This window comes from Sciurus carolinensis, chromosome 9 (genome assembly GCF_902686445.1).
Source record: "Sciurus carolinensis chromosome 9, mSciCar1.2, whole genome shotgun sequence".
In the NCBI taxonomy this organism is placed as follows: Eukaryota; Metazoa; Chordata; class Mammalia; order Rodentia; family Sciuridae; genus Sciurus; species Sciurus carolinensis.
In genome coordinates this window covers 5830575-5854017 of record NC_062221.1, presented here as the reverse complement: position 1 = coordinate 5854017, position 23443 = coordinate 5830575, and the positions used below count along the sequence as shown (strand labels likewise).

The 23443-nt window shown below is 42.5% G+C and overlaps 1 protein-coding gene across 2 annotated transcripts in view; it reads right to left on the bottom strand.

The window, feature by feature from the left end:
• The window catches only part of Lekr1 (leucine, glutamate and lysine rich 1), a 152314-nt gene that overhangs the window by 72348 nt on the left and 56523 nt on the right, over positions 1 to 23443 (bottom strand). Inside the window, exons 6-8 of one of the 2 annotated variants that reach the window (XM_047563674.1) lie at positions 18834 to 19009; positions 5583 to 5768; positions 2946 to 3299 (exon numbers count right to left, since the gene is read on the bottom strand). In XM_047563674.1, the coding sequence (XP_047419630.1) occupies positions 2946 to 3299; positions 5583 to 5768; positions 18834 to 19009 (716 nt within the window). The remainder of the gene's footprint in view (positions 1 to 2945; positions 3300 to 5582; positions 5769 to 18833; positions 19010 to 23443) is intronic. The other variant, XM_047563675.1, reaches the window with a different exon arrangement.

Here is a 23443-nt window from a genome sequence, read left to right as displayed (position 1 = left end):
GAGTCAAAGAAATTAATTAATTAATAACTTGTGCAAAGGGTCTGTACGAGGTGCAAACAGGCCCAGAAAACAAAGTGTTTGGCCCCTGGGTCAGTCTTCTTTTCAAGTGCACGGCATTCATTTTAACTTTTTCCAACTTCACTAGTGGAGCCTCTACTTAAGGGACATGCCACCTACTCATGTTATAGCACAGAGGAGACCCGCTCACACCAGGCAGCACGCACAGGACCATGAACTGCATGTTCCACTCCAGGGCGGCCACCTTCGGAGGCCAGGAGGAGAGGAGCAACCATGGCCCTGGGAGGGACTTCACAGGCATGAGGCTTCTTCACAAGGGTGAAGGAAAGGCTCAAAACTTCAGTTGTGGCAATGGTGACACAACCCTGTCCATCTCCTAAACACCATTAAACTGTACACTAATAAAGGGTGAATTCATGTAAATTATATCTCGATAATTCTGTGTTTGAAAAACTAAATTAGGATGTTAAAATATCACATGCAAAATAATTTCATTGTATTCAACAGCTTACTGAAAGAAAAAGTTTTTTCACTTGGGATAAATATGAAAGTTGATGAAACAGTTTTAGGGAATGGTATTAAGGCTGGAATGATTTATCTGAACTCCGTCTTCCAATATTTGTGACTACTGACAAAAAGCTAAGAACACATCATTCCACCAGGTGGAAGGAAAATCACTTAAGTGCACTGATTTGTAGGTCACAGTGACCTCTGAGAGGAGTATTATCAATTGAGATAAATTGTGCCTTTTGGAAGTAATATTAGCATGAGCCAAACATAAAATTACAAAACTTAGGCCAATAAATCTTTAAAAAGGAAGCTAAGAATTTAGTCTTCCAATTTTTATTTTACATATTTACTTTTATATGAAAAAAATTAAATTTTGGCATTAAGAATTGGGCTGCTATTGACAGTGCACAATTTACTCTTATACCACTATTAAACTATCTGAACCAGAACTAACACATGCATTTTAATTTTTTAGCATCTATTTCAAAAGGAAAAAAAGGGAAAATTCAAAGTTTTTAACATAAAGAAAAGCCATGACCGTAAAGATTATATGCTGGAATTGGCTGGGCACAGTGGCGCACACCTGTAATCCAGGATGCAGCTCAGGAGGCTGAGGCAGGAGGATTTTGAGTTCCAAGTCAGCCTCAGCAACTTAGTAAGGTCCTAAGCAACTGAACGAGACCCTGTCTCTAAACAAAATGTAAAAAAGGGCTGGGGAAGTGGCCCAGTGGTTAAGCGCTACTGGGTTCAATCCCCAGTACCAAAATAAATAAATAAATAAATAGATAGTCGAAATTGTTTGATGGTGTTTTCAAAAACAGTAACAAAATGTGAAACTATAAACATTTATTCAACTTCATAAACAAACAAATTCAGAACTAGAATCCGGTCACAGCAGACGGGAGCCTGAATGGTCTGCAGGTCTGGACCCAGCCCGCTGTGGCCTGGGTGTGGATGCAGTTGCTGGGGACAGGCGGTGGTGTGGCAGTCCCTGGCTACTGAGTGGCGGGTCAGTGTTCTGACTGTCGGCCTAGGATGCTTTCAACTAATACCACGTCAGCGGGGAACGGGGGTGGCGGGGGCTGGAAGACACAGCAGAGGCAGTTCAAAGCTCGAGATGGAGGAAGACTGTTCTCAAAGTTAAGAGATATGGAAATACAAAATGCAGTGCAACTTTTAAAACAGTTGTAAGGAAACACAATAGTGATAAAATACTCAGCACTAAAAGTTTAGAGTGTATTGAAATATATTTCATGTTAGTCAAAAGAGTGTGACATTTTACATTAGTCAATAAGAGCATAATACGATGAGTCACTTAAGAGAGAGAACCTAAGAGAGAATGAGGAACAACCAGGAGAACAGGCCGCAATGGAAATTCAAGAGAACTAGTCCAGAAAGGGAGTATATTGTGACACCTAACAGGCAAAATTAGTTCTGTAACTGTGGAGCTGGCAAATGGTTTATAGAAAGAAGCATAAACTTGCAGATGTTTAGGTTCTTTTTTTTTTTTTTTTTTTTTTTTGTACCAGGAATTGAACCCAGGAGTGCTTAACCACTGAGCCACATCTCAGCCCATTTTTTTGTTTTTTATTTTGAGACAGGGTCTCCCTAAGTTGCTTAAGGCCTTGCTAAGTTGCTGACACTGACTTTGAACTCAAGATCCTCCTGCCTCAGCCACCAGAGCCACTGGGATCACAGGCATTTACCGCTTGCCAGGCTAGAATTGTTTTTAAGATTTTTAATTATAATAACCCATATATAAAGTTCATGTTAAAAGTGAATTTTAAGTACTTTATATTGTATTCTTTTTTTAAGTATTCTTTAGTCGTTGATGAACCTTTATTTTTATTTATTTTTATGTGGTGCTGAGAATCAAACCTAGTGCCTCACACATGCTAGGCAAGTGCTCTACCACTGAGCCACAACCCCAGACCCCTACTGTATTCTTTAAACATATTTTCTTTCTTCAAAACAAGACACAAAAGAGATGACTGTGTATCAGTCTCCCCTTGTGTTGATTTGCCCAAGGAACCTAAAATGCCATGCCCACTATATTACTCCAGTGATTTATCTGGGGAGAAGATATTCACTGTAACATATTGGATTTTCCTTTTCTCAAAGGGTAACATGATTTCTGAAAAGACATAAATAAACTGGAAAAGGCACAGATAACAATATTACGACAACAAAAATTTCAAATATGACACTCAGCTAGTAACAGAAAAACTAGGCATGCATTAAAATAGAGCATATTAAGAAGTAAGACATTTGAAGTTCATGAAAATTGTGAAGTAAATGTCATCATACGGTAGAGAAAGTAAAACTAGACAAAATAATTGGAATGGCAAATAATTGGAGCTGGAGAAATTTACAGAACATTCTCAACACAGAGGTCATAAGACTCTGTTGAGACTCACCGAGGTCAAGAGCACGCACATACAGCTGGTGTGACGCAGGAGGGAGGACGTCCCAGGAAGACCCTTCAGAGCCAAGACCCTGTACAGTTGACGTCGAAGGCGAGACAAGCCCAGAGGCTGGCACGCAGAAGATGCCCAGGAAACACTCGCTGAAGAAATGAAAGGAACTGCAGGCCAGCGTCAGCCAGGGAACAGCGGGAACAGCCGTGGGCAGAAGGTAGTGGACAGGTTCGTGGATAGTGGCCAGGGTAGTATCAGATTCCAGCAAGTGGGGAACAGGTAGCAGGGAGGAGGGAGCACAGGGCAGTCTTGGAACCCTGTGAGGGCTCCGCGGGTCCGCAGAGGAAACTGCACCTAGTTTGACAGACAACACTGCAAACACTGAGATGGACACTCTGCTGTCTTCCCTGCAACGTTACTTCTATAGCCTTCTGTGTGAGCTTTCCATCACTGAGACAAATACCCAAGATAATGAACTTCAAAGGGGGAATGATTTATTCTGGTTCGGTTTCAGAGGATTCAGTCCGAGGTCACTTGGTCCTCTTAGGGCCTGTGGCAGCACAGTGGAGCATGTGGCAGAGGAAGGCTGTCCACCCCGTGACAGCTGGGAAGCCAGGAGACAGACAAGGGGCGAGGCTTCAAGGGCGTGTCTCCAGTACCCTAACTTCCTCCTACTAGGCTCCACCTCTTCAAGGTTCCACCAACTCCCAACAGTACCATGGGCAGGGGACCAAGCCTTCCACATAGGGGATGCTGCGGGACATCCAAAACCTAAGCTATAGCACCTTCCTAAACCACTATAATCCACTTTGGCAAAACGAATTGGAAATGTTGGTACAATCCAGTCAGTTCACCCGAAAAGTATTTCTGGATAAAGCAAGAGGTATGTTTATGAGCTTTTTAATAGATGTCTTGGTGACTTTCACACTGAGACCCTGACATGGGAGCGAGTAAGATTCTCGTGGGTTCAAACAACCTGGTACCCTTGGGAAAGAAACATAGGGAGTGGTATTTATTGTCACTAACTGAGGGTAGCTCTAGTAAGCCTGTCTACTCTGACTTATCAATTCAAAAATGGCTTCCACCAAGAGAAATGTAAAGGCCTTTAAAATTCTTTCCTTGTTCATGTAGTGTGGGTGTTACCTGTGGAGAGAATCTCTTCAATAGATTCCATGAGGGCCTATTGTTCACACGTTAAAGAATCTCACAACTATTTATGTCTTCTGCCTCAACCAGCTCCTAGTGCAATGAACTCTACCCAATCACTTTTGTGCTAGTTTCCCTTACATGTCTCTAATATCTCCATCTAGCTAGAGACAGCTTCTAGTTCTCAAAAGTCTGCAGGAATCCCCAGTCCTGAGGGCCATCCTCCTGCGGCTCCTCCAGGTCAAGGGGGAAATCCCAAGAGGAGAGAATCTCAATGTCCTAAGGGACCCAGGATAACTCTTAGGTAGACCTTGCCACGTTCTGCTTCTTCTAGTTCATTAAATCAGAGCATAGGCATATGGAGCATGTGCTGTGTTGACATATTTCAGGTCTCAGGTCTAAAAAATTCACTTGACTATAACTTCCATACACTCACTGCTGAGAACTGGTTTCTTCAGTCAGGCATGGTGGTGCCCACCTGAATCCCAGTGGCTCGGGAGGCTGAGGTCACTTGTGATCCTCTCACAAGTTCAAAGGCAGCCTCAGTAATTTAGTGAAGCCCTAAGCATCTTGGCAAGACTCTATCTCAACATCAAAATATTTTAAAAGGGCTGGGATGTGGCTTAGTGGTGAAGCATCCCTGGGTTTAAGCCCCAGTCCCCAAAATAGAACCAGTTTGCTCATTCCTTGTAATACCACCACTAGCAAAATTTGTATCTGAAGCTTTAGCATCTTAAAATGCTAAGCTGCCTGGTCAAACTTCCCAGCAACTTGGAAATCCTTTTATAATATTCCTGAAAGTTGGCCATCAGACTCAGCTCACTTCTTTGTAAGGTAGCCCATATTGTTAAAAGGCTCCATTAAGACAAAGTTATTGTCCAAAATCCGATTCCTTGAAAACTGGTTGGAAAGAAACAGGCCAAATTTACTCCCTTTTCTACATGGCAGCCCATTAAGAAATGGTAGCATCTTTTCTTATAATGTTGCACATTTCCAGTTCCCTCAAATCAATCATTTCTAAATTCCAAAATGCCAAGTTCCACTGGAAAGACTGCACACCTGGCCTCAGTTGTAGACTAAATGTCAAGTGAAAAGGGACACTTAATTCCCTGACTCCGGGTTTCCTTGTGGTTAAGGCATTCACCTTTGTTGCTTATTAGCTTTGTAACCTAGACCTTCAGTAACCTAAACCACCAATCTACTGCGGATCGCTATATAGCAGAGTAAGTTGCACTTCGTTTTTCTGAAATCTGACTTTGGGCTTACAACATCTTCAGCACACGCACTTAAGTCTTACCACTCTCAATGACACAAGTGGAAGGGATGAGAGCAAGCAGGGGTCCCAGGCACAGTTACCATTGTAGTTACAGTTAGGCATATTTGCAAGACAAATAATTAAAGCAAGATTTTGTTGTGATTGTAAGAAAAACATTTCTAGAAAATTCCTCATTATAGTTAGTTGTTAACAGTAGAAAAAAGAATGCACTTTACCTAGTACTTCTTTCTGCAAATCATGGCATCTGACTTGTAAGTTTTCTTCCTGCTGCTTGGACACATGAATCTGCTGGGACCTCAGTATGGCTGTATCTGACAACAGTTTGAGATTTTTCATTTCCTCTTCAAGGCATACCTTAGTTCTCTGTGACACTGTCAAACTTTTATTTAGTGTCTCTATCTCTGTAGAGAGAATTTAAAATTTATAAATAAGTAACCCCGAAGAATAAAACATTTCTCCAAAAACTGATTTTTAGAAAATAGTTGAAAGCCAACACGTCTTTTCTGACAGTATAAAAACACTTAACCAAAAGGTTGAACTTAAATACAGTAGTGATTCTGAAAAAAAGAAATGACAAAAGGTTTGTATTGCTAAATGACTTTAAATTATACCAAATGAAAATTCAGCCTACTTCTTAAGTACTCATAAATTAATCACATAATATCTGTGTAATGATCTGGGTTTTATCAAAATTACACTGTTTTCTTGGCAACACGATTTAGAAAAATCAGTTTAAATGTGCTAGCATGAGCTGGCTGGGTAGCATTTCTAAAATAATGGCCAGGACCATTCAATGCCAATTATGAAGAAAGGTGATGGGGAGGAGAGAGCAAGAAGGATACAGTAGCTAAAGTTGATAAACTTCTGGGTAGCATTTATTAAATATGTTAGTAAATATGTTTCAATAATCCTAATGTTATCCTGTTTCCCCCCCAAAAAATTAGACCAGAATCCATCATAGCAATTATCAGTCATTATTCTGTCTACTCAAAGTTTAATAAAAATATATCTTCGAAGTTCTTAGTTTTAAATGTGCTAATTTTATATAATTTCTTGAGAAATATGTGGAGCATATCATCCATCAGAATAATTACCAAGCTCCCCTTCGTCAATGATTTCCGTATTGCACCATAAACCACCATTAAAACATATGCACACACACACAGCAGCAATACTATAGAATTTGTACAATCACAATTAGTTGAACCGATGAGGATGCAAGCTACATGAAACTCTAGGTGGTGTGCTTTTCCAGAGGACAGCCCTCCTGGGCTGTGTGACTACTGCAGGTGTGACTGGTGTTCTAGAGAGGTCGGCTTCTTTTATTGCTCTTCAGACCACCAGCAGAAATGGCAGCCACACAGCCAGGGATGGCCAGAAGGACAGACACACAGGAAGGACAGCGGCAGAGGCAACATGGTCTCCAAACGGTCACAGGAACTGTAAAGCAGTGACCAGAATAGAGCACAGAGAAGATGCATGCCTTATGGGATGGTAACAAGCAGGACCTGGAACAGAGCCCGCGGAAAGAAGAGTCTGGAAGAGAGGGGCACCCACCACCAACCTGGGCTGGAGACAAGGCTCTACCACCTTTTCATTCTAAGTTCGTGGTCAAAATGGAAAACTGGAGAAATAAACTGGCAAGGACCAAATAAGTGAATTTCTACTATAGTACAGTGGTCACTTTCTGAGGAAATTTCCACCCAAAGATTAGCTAACCTGCTTCTTAAAACTTAGAATTATGCACCCATTTCTGTGAGGATAACTACCAATACCCAAGTGCATAAAAATTTTTTAATAGACTGAAGTTTAAGAAAATAAGGATATAGTTTTCCCTCACACCTAACAAGTCTCTCCGGGTATTTCTTCTAGTGTCTGAATAAACTACCCTGTACCATAACTGTATCTATGTTTAAGTCAGAATGACACTGCAGAGTAGCACACACATTCTGTCACCTATTCATCGATTGCCAAAATGACACCGCTTGGGTTAGCAGGCTGACTCTGTTAGTGAACACCACAGTCTCTAAAATAACTATTCATGTCAATGTGACTTTCTATCTGACATTAAAAGAATAGAATCTGCAATACAAATTTATTTGTAAAATGTAGTCTAAAACATGGAAAAGTACAGCCAGATTTCAAAATGAACAGGAGCCGCAGTGTTCCCATGGTGGAATTAGGAGTCAGCTCAAGGGAGGTGAGCCAACTCACCCTCGGCAAGCCACACGCTCCTGCACCGGGGGCAGACCTGGGGCAAGTCTGAACCTGCCCTTCACCATCACATCACCTCATACTTGTCCATCTCCGGTCCCAGGCTGGGGTTCAGGAATTATATCCTCTACCAGACCAACCCACATGGATGGCTGTACCTGCCTTGGGCCGCCCCTGGTCAGCAATATCCCTTGAAAGGGGTCCTCCTGTCCTCCAACATCAGGCCTGCCTGCTCAGCTGCCACCTCTGTGAGACTCTTTTCAGAACTGATCCAGCTGTGTCCTAATCTGCATGCAACCAATTTGCACGGCACTGATCATACAAACGTGGTCTACCACTGGACTACAAGTTCCTTTAGGCCAGGGATAACACCCTCCTCATTTATAGTCACCCCATGATTCCTACCACAACACCCAGAATTAACTGGCGACTCAATGAGCACCCACACATGAGGAAGGCACGGCTGAGCAGAGCTTCTGAAGACAGTTCACCAGAGCCTGGGTGAGCACCCCGGGCAGGCACTGGCCCCAGCCTTCATCTCAGACGCCGGCAGGTCCCCCACGTGTTTCCTAATATCAGACTGTTAGACAGACACCCAAAGGGAAGAATCATTTTAATAGCATAAGGAAAAAAGCCTATTTTGTCCTTAATTTCATCAGTTTTATTAAAACCATGGGCAATATTTCTAAGTTCAATTCTAGACTTGAATTTTAAAAGTTCAAAAGTATTCAGAGGCTGAGGGTGTAGCTCTGTGGTTGAGTGCTTGCCTGACATGTGGGAGGCCCTGGATTCTTAAAAGAAAAAAAGGAAGAAAGAAAAACAATAAGCTACTCAGTCCATAGTTGTTGTGAAAGTGGAAGCAAAACATATTTCCCTAGGTAATGCAAGTACAATTATTAGCATTAATCTCATGCAATCAATTTCTTCACTGTGGTAAGATTTTTCTAGGGCTGGGGGTGTAGCTCAGTGACAAAGCACTTGTCTAGCATGTGTGAGGACGTGCGCTCAATCTCCAGCACTGTAAAAAAACTTTCCCATTGTTTTTAGTCCTATGAGCTCAGTCAAAGAACTTAAAATACAACAGGTTATGATGTGATTAGTGAACTTCTAGAACCTTATTGTCAAGACATTCTAATGTTACACACACTGTGTGACCATTAATTCATATGACCTTACATAGTTTTATTATAATAGAAAAATCCTCAGAAACTACAGCTATTAAATGAAGAAATCAGAAAACAGTATGTAGGCTTTTGAATACTTTAAATATTTAAATATTAATTCTTAAGTGTGATTTTTGAAATAATTCTAGATCTACAGAAAGTTGCTAACAGGCATAGAGGGGAGTCCTGTTCCCTAGCTGCACTACTCCCCATGTGGGGCCTTTGGTGTAACCGCAGTACATGATCAAACTAGGAAATCTACCCTGATACAATCCAGAGTTTATTCAAACTTCACCAGCTGTAAACACTCTGGTGTGTGTGTCTTCTGTGTGATTTTATCACAAGCGCAGCTTCATGTAAGGACACCATGACCCAAACACAGAAGTGCTGCCCTTACCACATACCCAGCCCTGCGGCCCCTGGTGGCCCAACCTACCCAGCATTCCTCGTCCCTGGCAACTGCTTTTGTTGTTTCAAGAACGCTGCATGAACGGAAGCACGTGGAGGTGAGATTTTGCAACTGGCTTTTTTTCATTTAGCAAAGTCTCCTGGAGGCTCGTTCAGGTTGCATGCATCAGCAATTGTTTTCTCTTTTGCTGGGAAGCAGTATAAGGCATGGATGTAGAAGGCTGTCCTTCATCCCTGAGGGGCACTGGAGTGTTTCCAGTTTGGGGCCATCCTGAATGGAACTGCTGTGGACAGTCACACGCAGGTATTTTTTGTGAACATGGGCTCCACGACTCTGGGATAAATGCCCTGGAGTGCAACCGCTGGTTATGTGGCAAGTCACTTTTAGCGTCAGAGGAACCTGCAAGTGTCTTCTAGAAAGACCGCCCTCTGTACATCCCGACCGGAGATGCTGAAGGTCCAGTTTCTCTGATCCTCATCAGTACTTAGTGTGGTCAGTCTTTTCGATTTGAGACAGTCTGACAGACGTGTAGCAGTATCTGATGGCACTTCTTTTACGTCACGTTCCTCTGGTTGCTAAGATGCGAGCACTTCTTCAGGCTCATTTTCCACCAGGACATGCCCTTTGGTCAAAGTACTGCTCATATCCTTTGCCCGTTTTCTAACTGGATTTTTTGAAATTCAGAGTTTTGAGTTCTCTGTTCCACACACAAGGCCTGTGCTGGGTGTACGGTGAGCAAACAGTCTCTCCTGGCCTCTGGTTTCTGTGGTGTCTTTTCATCCTCTTAACAGGGTCTTCCATAGAGCTCAAGTTCTTAAGTGCTAAGATGCAATTTATTGATTTTTCCTTAGCCTATGTCTAAGAACTTTTTGGCTAATCACAGACTATAACATTTTTCCCCAAAAGTTTTAGTTTTTCATTTGATATTTATGTCTGTGATATATTTCGAGGTGTAAAGTGTGAGGTTAGGTCAAGGATTCTTATTTTCTCTATCTATCTATCTATCTATCTATCATTTTGCTTAAGGGCATAGAGCTGCCCCAGCACCATTTATTGAAAAGGTTGTCTTTCTTCTACTGAAGTGTGTGTATGCCCTTCCCCAAAATAAATTGAGCCAGGTGCCATGGTGCATACCAATCCCAGCAACTTGGGAGGCTGAAGCAGGAGGATCCCAAGTTCAAGATCAGTCTCAGCAAATTATTGAGGCCCTATCTCAAAAAAAAAAAGAAAAAAAAGGGCTGAGTATGTAGCTCAGTTATGAAGTGCTGCTAGGTTTAATCCTCAATACCCAAAAATAAATTACATAAAATTTTCAAGAAATAAAATTATTAAAAAGAAAACTATAGCAAGCACAAGGCCCTGGGTTCAATCCCCAGCACCAAAAAAAAAAAAAAAAAAAAAATGGTGAAAAAACACTGATTTTGTTCCCTTAATTAAGAAGAAAATCTGCAAGTCTATGACGAAGAACACTTTCTGCAACACAAGGGCAGTTCAATGTGACGGGGGGAGCTTGGGGTTTAGAATAACAGAGCAGTGACAGCGAACGAACCCCGACTCCTCGCCCAGCCAGGCATCTTCAGTGTCCCCCCCCTTACAAATGCAGACACAGAGGCTCCTGGTTCTGTGACGCTGAGCCAGGGTGTGGACTCTGGCCTTCTGCATCTGGGCCACCGCTCTTAAGACACCTAGGGACCTCTGAGTGCCAAGAGTTGAAGCTACAGGACAGGCCAGCACAGGCCAGCACAGGCCAGGCCCAGGGGACACAGTGGCTCTGGTAGCCCTTCTCCAGACCTGGCAGCAAGGCTACCAAGGATCCCACATTTCCCGCAGGTTTCTCCTGGCTCTGTCTCAAGTTCTAACATTGTCTATGAGGAAAGTTTAATAAATTTAAGTAAAGCTGAATTAAATAATCAGGACGGCAAATTAGGAATAAGAGACATGGACAAGTTATTATGGAGAGTGACAAGTGTGGTATTCTTCAGCTGCAATTCACAGCGTCCTTACCAGTTTTAGAAATATCAATTGCAATTATAGAATTTTTAAAGCTTTTTAGAGTGTGGAAATATTTATTTATTTATACCTGCAACATTCACTAAAAATATACATAAGGCAAGCCACATAATTTTAAATTTCCAGTAGCCACATTAAAAATGTAAAGACAAACATGTAAAATTAATTTTAACAGTGTATTTTAACTCCATGTATCCAACGTTATCATTTCAGCAAAAGGCTATGGGCTACACACACCTCAGGGGCTCAGAGGCCAGGGGTGGCTGGTGGCTGCATGCTGGACGGGGCAGGTGGACACCCTTCTCATGCTCTTCATCTTTCCACTAGGTGTGACAGATTCTCGAGCTTTGCCAGAATTAACCTTTAAAAACACTGCACTCCATTTTTTTCTATATGAATTTAAGATACGGATTATTAAAAATTCTAATTTGAAATTGGCTCCTTTATACATTTACTTAGAACTTCTGCTAAATTTAAAGTATACTCAAATCGACCAAAGAAACTGTGAAGAGCAGCATCCAACCTGCGGAGTCTGGCACACACTCCTGCCTGCTGGAACACCACACCCAGGGGCTGGGACCTCAGTTCCACACCCCACTGTGCTGTGTGCTAGCTCGTGCTTGGGAGTTGAACATACTGTCCATGTGTGTGGGTTTAGCTCTTGAGGCTTCTGCGATCCCACCGTGAACTTCTGCACCAACCACCGCAGCTTCTGAAGCAATCGCAGGTAAAGATAAATGTAAAAGTCAAGGGTTGAAAACCAACTCCCAGCTCTCCGTATCAGATAAAATGTGACAAGACGTAACATTACTTGTAGATTAAAAAGCATTTAATTAATGGCTCTGACCCCACTTTTAGGAATTAACTATGTTAAGGAAAAAATGGGATAAGACCACAAAGATGCATGTGTGAAACATTCACCACAAACTTACAGCAAAAAGTATGATCAACCTTAATGCTCATGCATAGAAAACTTGATAAGACACATTTCTACTGTGAAAAGCTGTTAGCATCATTAATTGGCAGATACTTCCATGATATTGCTATACTGGGTATATATCTATGTACAGAAATAAAAAAATTCAGAAAGTTCTATACCAAAATGTTAAATGTACCTCTCTATAATGAGATTACAGATGTTGTTAACTTTCTTTTTTGTTCATTTTCTTTATTTTCTGTTTTTATGTTGATGCTATTTTAAGGCTATGGTCAGAAAAATCCTTAAAGGATTTTGAACTTGGTGGGGGGGTGTTATTAAGTTTTTGTATGTGCTTCATTAGAAGTTCAATAAACAAATTTCAAACTGTTTTTTTTAGATACATATGATAGTATAGGGTATATTTTGACATATAATATATACATAGAGTATAACTTATTCTAATTAGGATCCCATTCTTGTGGCTGCACACAACGTAGAGTTTCACTGGTTGTGTATTCATACATGCACACAGGGAATTCATTCCACTCTTTTTTATTCCCACCCCCCCATTTCCCTTCATTTGCCTTTGTCTAATCCAATGAACTTCTATTCCCCCTGCCCCCCTGCAACACCTATTGTATGTTAGCATCTACATTTTAGAAAACACGCAGCCTTTGGTTTTTTGGGACTGACTTATTTCACTTAGCATGGTTTTCTAGTTCCATCCATTTATTAGCAAATGCCATAATTTCATTCTTTAAGGCTAATATTCCATGTTTATATACACTACATTATCTTTATCCATTCATTTGCTGAAGGGTACCTAGGTTGATTCCATAGCTTTACTACTGGGAATTGAGCTGCTATAAGCATCGATGTGGATGCATCACTGTAGTATGTTGATTTTAAGTCCTTTGGGTATAAACTGAGGAGTGGGATACCTGGGTCACATGAGGGGCCATTCCAAGTTTTCTGAGGAATCCTCATACTGCTTTCCAGAGTGGTGGTACCAATTGTCAGTTCCACCAACACTGCATGAGTGTGCCTTTTTTCCCACATCCCTGCCAACATTTATCATTACTTGTACTCTTGAACTGCCATTCTGACTGAAGGTGGAATCTCAGTGTAGTTTTAATTTGCATTTCTCTAACTGCCAAAGATGTTGACCATTCACATTTCTTCACCTGTGAAGTGCCTGTTCAGTTCCTTTGCCCGTTTATTGACTGGGTTGTTTTCATGGCATTAAGTGTTTTGAGTTCCTTGTATATCCTGGAGATGAATGCTCTACCTGAGGTGCAGGAGGCAAAGATTTTCTCCCATTCTCTAGGCTCTCTCTTCATGTTCTTGATCATTTCTTTTGCTGTGAAGAAGCTTTTTAGTTTGATACCATCCCATTTATTGATTCCTGATTTTGCTTCTCTAGGAGTCTGGCTGAGGAAGTTGGTTCCTAAGCCAACATGCTGGAAATTTGGGCCTATATTTTCTTCTCATTGACTCAGGTCTCTGGTCTAATTCCTAGGTCCTTGATTCACTCTGAGTTGAGTTTTGTTCAGTGTGAGAGATAGGGGTTTAATTTCATTTTACTGCACATGAATTTCCAGTTTTCCCAGCACCATTTGTTAAAGAGGCTATCTTTTCTCCAATGTATGTTTATGACTCCTTTGTCCAGTATGAGATAACTGTACATATGTGGGTTTGTCTCTGTGTCTTCTGTTCTGTTACACCAAACTAGTTTTAAAATTCCAATTTAAATGCCTTTTACTTCCCAAATGGTTCTCAAAACTTAACCTTCTGGGTAGTCAGATTAGTGGAAGAATTTTTTTGGCCTTAATGTTCTCATTGGCAAATGCAATAGTAGGTATGAAGTTTAATCAGACATTGTGGGAACCTCTGGTCAGTAGCTATTGTGAATCTGAGAAAACTGAGGCCATGAAAAATAAGAAGCAGGATGCACTAGAGAGCACATCATCACATGTCAGGGGATTTTGGAAGTGAAAGACTGCCCAGATCCTGCCTAACCTTTCAGTAAGCCCTGGAAAATAGCAGGCATTCAATGCATGAATGAATGAATTAGTAGAGTGAAGGGATTTGGGGTTGGTTTGTTGGTTTTTGCCTTCCCTGGAAAGCAGCCAAAGAGCAGATTTAAATTTGCTTAGTAGCATTTACACTAAACCCTTCTAGAGTTTCTTCCTTTCCTGCAGAAAGGCAGCATCTCATAGAAAATGTATTTCAGGCCAGGAGCAGTAGTGTATGCATGTAATCCCAGTGACCTGGGCGACTGAGACAGGAGGATCCCAAGTCTGAGGCCAGGTCAGTCAACTTAGTAATAACCTATCTCAAATTAAAAAGGAATAGGCATGTGGTTCAGTGGTAATAGATCCCCTGAGTTCAATCCTCATTACTCCCCAAAATTTTTAAATGAAAATAGTTTTAAAAGAAGTAATATTTCAGGCTACTCATAGTTACTCTCATATGATACCTCACAAATTCTTTGTACCATTTAGGTTCTTATAACAGCACAAGCTATGTGCCAGATGCTTTTAATAAGTGCTTTACATATTATATATTCTGAGTCCTTACAACTACATACAAGAGATACTATTACTACTTGCATTTATAAATAAGGAAACTAAGGCACAAGTAATTTGCCCAGGAACACATAATAAGTAAAGACTTTGTGATTCAAACAAACCCACACATCTTGTTTCAGTATCCGTGTGGGAGGGTTTTGTTTGGTTTGGGGTTTTTTTGTACTAGGAATTGAACCCAGGAGTGCTCAATCACATTAACATACTTCATAAGCCACTCAGTATAATTCTTGCTTCAAGTGAGCATGTGAATTTTAAGGAAATGCAAAGGAAAAGGAGTCTCATATTTACCCATATTTATTATTTATGGTACATTTATTCCTTCCTGAGGATGTTGGGGCTCTGTTCATCATTTTCAATATTCATTTTATTTCTCCTCTTCAAACTGAATAATTCCTGTTGATAAATCTTACAGTTTACTGATTCTTTTTTCTATAAATGCAAAATTCTATACAAGTCCATCCAGTGAATTTTCATTTGAGATTGTATTTTTCAGTTCTAGAAATTCCAATTTTAAAAATTTCTCACAGAGGTCTTCTATTTTTATTCATTACTAGTGCATTTTCCTTTATATCATAGCTATAGCAGCTATGATTGGAAGTCCTGGTCAGCTACAGACACTCCTTGGACATAATGCAGTTAACCACTGCACTCAGGGAATGTCACCATAAAGCAAGTCTTGTAGTTCTGGCTTCCAATGTATATAAAAGTTATATTTATACTATGCTGAATTCAGGTAAGTGTGCAAAAGCATTGTGTCTAAAAGTGCACAGACCTTGATTTCAAAACACTTTAGGGTTAAAACATGCTAAGTCACCTGAGTCTTCAGCGAGCTGTGACCTTTTTGCTGGTGGTCTTGTCTCTGTAGCTGGGGCGGACTGGTCAGGGCAGTGGTCACTGAAAGCTGGGCTGCCTGTAGCAATTTCTTAAAATAAGACAATGATAAAGTCTGCACTCTCAATTGACTCTTCCTTTCCTGGAAGATTCCCCTGTGGTGTACGATGCGTCTAATAGCACTTTCCCCACAGTAAAACTTCTCTCAGAACTGAGTCTTGCTCTCAAATCCTGCCGCAGCTTTGTCAGCTAGGTTTATGTAATATTCTAAATCCTTTGTTGTCATTTCAACAATGTTCACGGCACCTTCCTGGTAGTGGACTTCATTTCCAGAAACCTCTTTGCTCATCCATAAGAAGCAACCCCTCAAGTGTGGAAGTTTTATCAGGAGACAGCAGCAATTCAGCCACATCAGGCTCCGCTAATTCCAGCTCTCTAGCTATTCCCACCACATCTACAGCTACTTCCTCCACCAAGTCTTGAACCCCTCAAAGTCATACAGGAGGGTTAGAGTCAACTTACTCCGAACTCCTATTATTTGACATTTTGCCCTGTGCCCATGAACGATGACTGTTCTCAGTGCCATCTTTCCAGAAGGTTTTCAATGTACCTCACCCAGATCCATCAGAGAAACTGCCATCGTTGGCAGTGACAGTCATACGAACCATCAGCTGTAAGACTTAAAATCACAATTGCTCCTTGACCCGTGGGTGAGTGCCGTTAGCGGCGTGAAGACAACGTTAGCCTCGACAATCTCCACCAGAGCTCAGGTGACCAGGGGCATGGTCAGTGAGCAGTGGTTTGAAAGGAATCTTCATTTTTTTCCCTGAGCAGTAGGCGTCAATAGTGGGTTTTAAAGATTCAGTAAACAATGTCGTAAACAGACACGCTGTCGCCCAGGCTTTGTTATTCCACAGACAGAGGGCACAGTCAGAGCACAGTCAGTATAATTCCTAATGGCCCTCGGATCCTCTGAATGGCAAATGAGCATGGCTTCAGTGCCACGTCACCAGCCGTCTCAGCCCCTAATGAGTGAGTCAGCCTGTCCTCTGAAGCTCTGGAACCAGGCATGGACTTCTCCACCTCTAACCATGTCCTAGATGGTATCTACTGCTTCACTGGAAGTCCACTGCTTGGCACAGCCGCCATCCTGGGCCCGGGAGAGGAGGTGGGGTGGGGTGCAGAGACAGGGAAATGGCCGGGGGGTAGAGCGGTGAGAACACACGTAAGAGTTACGGATTACAGAAGCTGGGCTTACAGCTCAGCGGCAGAGCACTTGCCCAGCAAGCACAGGGCCCTGGGCTTGTCCCCAGCACCACAGAAAAAAAGAGTTATTAAGTTCACCATCTTATATGGGCATGGGTCATGATGCCCCAAAACAATTACAACAGTAACGTCAAAAGTCACTGATCACAGGTCGCCATAAGAGACATAATAGTAATAAAGTGTAACATATTGTGAAAGTTACCAAAATGTGACAGAGAGCATATGTTTACTGGAATGAGCACACGTGCTGTTGGGAAATGGCCCAGGCACACTCGCTTGTCACAGTGTTGCCACAAATGTTCAATTTGTAAAAAAAAAAAAAGAAAGAAAGAGAAAGGAAGGAAGGAAGGAAGGAAGGAAGGGAAGAAGGGAGGGAGGGAGGGAGGGAGGGAGGGAGGGAGGGAGGAAGGAAGGAAGGAAAGAAGGAAGGAAGGAAGGGAAGAAGGGAGGGAGGAAGGAAGGAAGCACAGGAGCAGAGAAAGGCAGTCTGCCCACACGTTTGAGGCAGTGCCAGACTCTTCCGGGAGGGTCATGATCTTCTCTTTCTGTCCAGGTAGAGTAGTCTTGGATGCTACACTGAACACCGCAGATGTCTCTTTGGAGCCTGGGTTCTGCTACATTCCTTTAATAGAGTATTGAAGTGTTTTTTTGTCCTGTTTTGTAACAAGTAGTTAATCTGGCTGAATTCACACTATAAGGCACTTCTCCCCTGAGGTAGGGATCAGCTAATATATCAATTATTTTAGTCATATGTGGGTTTCTTGAGTCTTCTTTGTTGCACATGTATTTCAAGAATAAGCCAGAAATCTGGAAAGAGTTTCTACATAGAATATGAGCTCTCCCTGCCTGGGGTCTCTTCTCTGGGGCCTCCCCTCCCTCCCCAGAGACAGGGGCCACCTTGATCCAAGTCCTCTAGTCTGAAGGCCAAAACCAATACATGTTTCTACCAGATTCTCAACGTCTCTATGTGGAACAAAATATACCCTGCCCTCAGTCCAACAGCCTTTTAAAAAGTAAAAAATTAAAAGAGAAAGGAATTCACCAAGCTCCTCACCCTTCCTCCAATTAAAAAAAAAAAAAAAAAAAAAAAAAAAAGCTATTTCTTGGAGCAGTTTCAGGTTCACAGCAAAACTGGCAGAAAATAGAGAATTCCCACATACATGCTGTGCTGACACAGAATCTCTTAGGCCTACACCAGAACAGTGCGTTTGCTACAGCCGATGGACCAACACTAGTACACTGTTACTACACACTCATAGCCGACACTGGGGTCCACTCTTGGTGTTGTTCCTCCCACATCTGACAAACACGTAACACGTAGTATCACACAGAATAGTCTGTCCTAAAAGTCTCTGTGCTCCGCCCATTCTCCCTCCCTCTACCTAATCCCTGGAAACGACTGACACTTTGACTGCTAAGAGTTCGCCTTTTCCAGAATGATGCAGTTATTATAACACAGTACTGACCTTCTTGGATTGGCATCTTTCACTCAGTGATACGCCTTCTTTCCACATTTGACATTCCCTCCATAATGAACTTAGGTTTGATGACTCTCCAGTGTTTTCAGAGAATCATTTTGCCCAAAATTTATAACTATTATCTGTAGGAAGGCTGATCTAATATGAGCTATTCAACCATTAAGAGAAGAAAAATTTAAATACAAATTGGTACAATTAACAGGAGTAACCAGTCTTCCAATCACAGCCCAAGACAGAGCATATCTTAGATCAACATGAACTTACAGAATTTTAGTGTTAGAGTAGATCTTTTATTTTTTTAATTTTTTTTTTTGTCGTTGTAGATGGACAGCATGTCTTTATTTTGTTTATTTTTATGTGGTGCTAAAGATCAAGCCCAGGGCCTCACACATGCTAGGCAAGCCTCTGCCACTGAGCCCAGCCCCGCCCTCGAGGAGACCTCAATGGTCTTACTATACCAACCAATAATAGATTTAGCAACGAATCCTAAGTCCATTAACATAGAATGAAATATCATTATTTTGTTACTTAAAATATACCACTTTTTAAAAAAGGATGATTCTGTTCTAAATATAAATAACAAACCTGTCAAGGCTGTTTCACTTATAGATGTAATTTGCAGAAAAACTTCTCCTTTCAGTGAAGTCCAGTCTTGAAAATTATCATATATTTCATTTTTAATACTGGTTAGCTCCCTTTTAGTAAAAGTAAGTAATGAAAGAGTCTTATTCCAGAAATATTTGTATTCCGACAATCTTTGACTGCAAAGTAGTAAAATAAAAAATTAGGATTTTTTTAAAGGTAAGCACAATAACAAATATTTCTTCAAAAAGTGGCTTTAGAGTGATCATAGAATTGTCTAAATGGAGACAATTTTGTAAGTGAACGGAGGTATGATTCATGTCATACTGAGACAAACAGATAAAAAATGGGAGTATCTCAGGTAGGCAGAAGTACATGGCCACGCCAACTCACTTCCACTTTGCTAGAATTTTAACTACAAAGAAAGATAACCACCGTCATGCTGACTTGTTCTATTAATTTTTTATTTAACAGCAAACATTCAGAGAAGAAAATGTGGTCAAAGCTGGGCAGTCCCTGTGGCTAGTATTGAGGAGATGCTGGTGACCTCAGGAAGGCATGAGCAGGCCAGGGCAGAGCTGTAGGCAGAAGCTGGAAAGCGGCATGTGGCACCAGCTTTCCAGAGCCTTGACCCAGGGCAAGAAGGACCGCAGGACGGGGGGACCATGTGATTCGGGCACACAGGCTATAGCCCAGCCAGGATGGGGTCACTCCTAAAAAGGGCAGGGAGAACCGAGGCTGATGGAGGCCGGCGTGCTCCACCCAAATGACCAGCGCCTCAGGGACGAATCCACACCTGGCCCAGCAGTGACAGACGCTGGCTTCAGAGGGCAGAGAAAGCGTCCAAACTGGGAGCCCAAGTGAGGGGCAGCAGCCCGAATGCAGGGCAAGGCTGATGGCAGGGAGACCAGGGTGGAGCCAAGTCAAGGGCAGGCTGTGGAGGCCACGCTGCCACAGGCGTCAGGGCCACGGGCGCAGGAGGACAGAGACTGGGCGCGGTGAGGGCACCTCCACTGGGAGAGGTCAGGAACAAGGCTCGGTTGGCCAACCAAGGGGTCACGGCTGGGCCTGGGCCACGTGGCTTCCTGGGGAGCGGGTGGAGGCACCAAAACGATAACTATGAAATCAGATTTCGAAGCGTGTAGTTAGTTATGCAGTGAGAAAAATCACTACAAGTAAACACTCTAAAGTTGACAAATTTCACTAATGTCACCAATTACAGGAAAAGAAGGTACCTTTTTAAACACCCCACGACGTGTTTTGCTAACATTTCTGGCTGTGAGCCCCACAGCTGGTTCAAGAAGCGAACTGCTTTCGAGGCAACCCCAGTGGTGAGCGCAGGGCCCAGGAGCCCTGCCACTGGGTGGCCACGGATGCTGTGGTTTCGTAGCAGTCGCTCAGAAAGGTCTTTTGGCTTCAGAGGTTATTAGTAATGCCACTTAAGTATCTAGTGTTGTCAAATTTGGGAAATCCTCATCAATTTTTCTATATAAACTATAAGACTTTTGGCATTTCTAGTTTCTTCAAAAGTGACTAACATTAAATTTTCCTTGAAATAACAAAATTCATGAGCCAGTTTATCTTGGATGTCACCTTGGAAATAGTACACTGTGATTTTTATATTCAGTATGTTAGCAGTTGTCAAATGAGCAGGAAACAAAACTTTCTCCAATGAATTTGAATAATTAACTCCTCTTCATTGGATTATCAAATAATCCAATAACTTTTATTGAAAATTTATCTCTGATATAATCTGAAAAATTTATAATTTGCTTTATGCCAGAAAAACTTCTATAGCTTAAATTGCTCTACATTGCTTTAATTTCATTAATTCAAAAAAAATTCATATGCATCTAAATTTTTATCTGCAATTTTTTGCTTACTTTATTGAAGCCATTCTAAAATATCTTTACAAATGGCAATCATAATGGTGTACTCGCAAGTCACCTCTCCCTTCCTGAAACCCGCACGCCTGTCTACTGACATCAAAAGTGGGACAGAGGAGAAAGCAGTAGAAGCAGAATTTTTAAATGACTGGAATCAGACCATCTTAGTTTCATCCTGCACTCCCGGGACCTCAGAAGGAAGACCTGAGTCTGAGCTTTGAAACTTATGCATCATCTGATTTATCAATCTGCCTCAGTTGGCAACTTTAACTTTCTCCATGTGATAAAAGGCAAGACATACGATTTCTGAACTGGGCTGATGAGCCTAAGGAGAACTGTGAGGATTCTTCACTGAGGACCCAGGCTTCCTGCAGGCAGCTGTCAAGACCGGGGATTTTAAGGATCAGGACCATCGAATGAGTACAGGTAAAAGGGCTTGGAGGACTAGGAACCTCCTTTATATAGAAAAACCTAACTCCCCCGCCCCACATACACCACTGAAGTACATGGAAAACAACAAGCCCAGGACAGGGACATGACAGCCCAAAGGGGAGGCCACGGGATTGGCTGAGTGACTCCTATGTGGCGAGGCTTGACCAAAGTGTTGGTTCGAGATCAAAATGTCCCCTGAACTCTTTCTGACACCGGACTGGAGTGTTCCACTGGAGAATGGGAGAATGTCTTCACCCCAATCCTAATAGTGGGGGACCCCTGGGATCCCAGTGGCCCAAAAGGCAGGGTCTCAAGGCAGGACACCTATCTGCTGGAGACCAGATAGGGTCTTAGCTCTCTGAGAATTTAAAGGCTGGTGTTGGATGCAGGAACAAAATGGCACAGAGGTCTCTGATCCGGAGGTCTGCAGGGTGTAGGGAAGGAGGGGGTCAGGGAGAGGATGGCAAGGGTGGGGAAGGGGTCAGAAAGAGGATGCCTTCAGTGCCAGTAAAGGATTCAATACAAATCCTTGCTCCATCCACACAGCTTAGGCTGAGAACACCTAGCCCAGAGTTGGGGTTGCTTATGGGTCGTGTAGCAGCAGCCAGGGAGCCAGGGTGGACTCAGAGGGTGTGGAGGGTCTCTCTCTGTAGGGTAGGGAAGGAGGTGAGGGAAACAGTGTCTGGGGGTTCAGCCATAGCTGCATGAGCCGTGGCTGGGGTTCCCCTAACCTCAGAAATCCGTGGGGGTGCCGTACACTCAGCAGTCACTTCCCAGGTCTCATCAGCCATTTAACCTGACTGTTAGGGAGGGTGGTTTGTTAAGATGGGGAAGGAGAATATTTCCTCACTACCATTCCTGGGTTTCAGAACCAATTATGTAAACAAGAATCACCAACATGGTTTCAGCACCATTACGAAAACACAAACAATGGGGCCGGAAGCAGACGCACACGGATCAGCAAGCTTTCCTTATTCCGCAGTGGAGCCAATCAACCAGGCACTGGGGGGCTCATTTTCTGGGTAGAAAAATGGCCACTGGTTACAAAAGGCATCTGCGTTTTATAGTTTACAATGAGGGTGGTTTAGTTATTGGAGACTGAAGCAGGACGTGTTGGCCTGGACAGTCAAGAAAGGAGTTGTAAGAAACTCACTGTCACGGGAAAAGCTCAGAATTCCGTGTTCACTGCTTGTCTTCCTCCTCTGGGACCCGCTGTTACCCAGAGCTTCACTATTTGCTCTTCTCCTTCCAGGACTCATTGGCAATGGGAAATGGCCCAGCGTTTCAGTATCCACCTTCTCCCCTCAGGACCCACAGTGGTTGGGAAGGGGTGAATGTTTGCCTTTGGAGATGCGGGGGATGAACCAGGGAAGGGATGAAAGTTCATTCTTTTCCCCGGGGCCCACTGTTACTGGGAAAGGATTTACTGGAAGAGGATTGATGATTGCTGTCCTCCTCCACCTTCCACCCCATCTGGTCTCCAACAGATACATGCCCTGCCCCGAGACCCCACATTTTGGCCCATTGGGACTCCAGGGGTCCCCCACCATTGAGATTGGGGTGAACACATTCTCCCATTCTCCAGTGGAACAGTTCAGTTCAGTGTCAGAAAGAGTTCAGGGGATGCTCTGATCTCGACCCGACACTCCAGTCAAGATTCCCAGCATGAGAATCACTCAGCCAATTCCCTGGGAAGCCCCTTCGGGTCATCATTTCCCTGTCCTGGGGGTTATCTTTTCCATATCCTTCAACCACTAGAACTAGTAAACAAGTTCATCAAGGTTGCAAGACACGAGCTGCACATGCAAAAAAATAAACAATTTTATTTCTATATATTAATGATAACAAATCCCCAAAATAAAATTAGGAAACAGTCCCATTCATAGTAACACAGTGACACAAAAATAAAACATTAAAAATAAATGTAATAAGAGAAATACAAGAAAATAAAACATTTCAGAAAGAAATGAAGACCTCCATGGAAATACATAATGTCCATTAAATTAAAATATTCAGTATTTTAAAGAAAGCAATTCTCTACAACTGAATCGATCACAGATTCAATACCAAACATACTGAGGAGGCTGGCGGCTGACCCTAAATGCAGATGGAAGGGCAAGGGCGAGGACAGCCAGCGCAGCCTTGAGAAAGCTGGAGGTCTCACAGCCCCCATTTCAAAGTAGACTGAAAGCAGTGTTCAGAGAGTGTGGTGCTGACCCGGAACAGACATGTACACAGGCGGAACGGAACAGAGCATGGGGAGCTGGGAGCTCACCGTTCCTGATGAGCTGATCT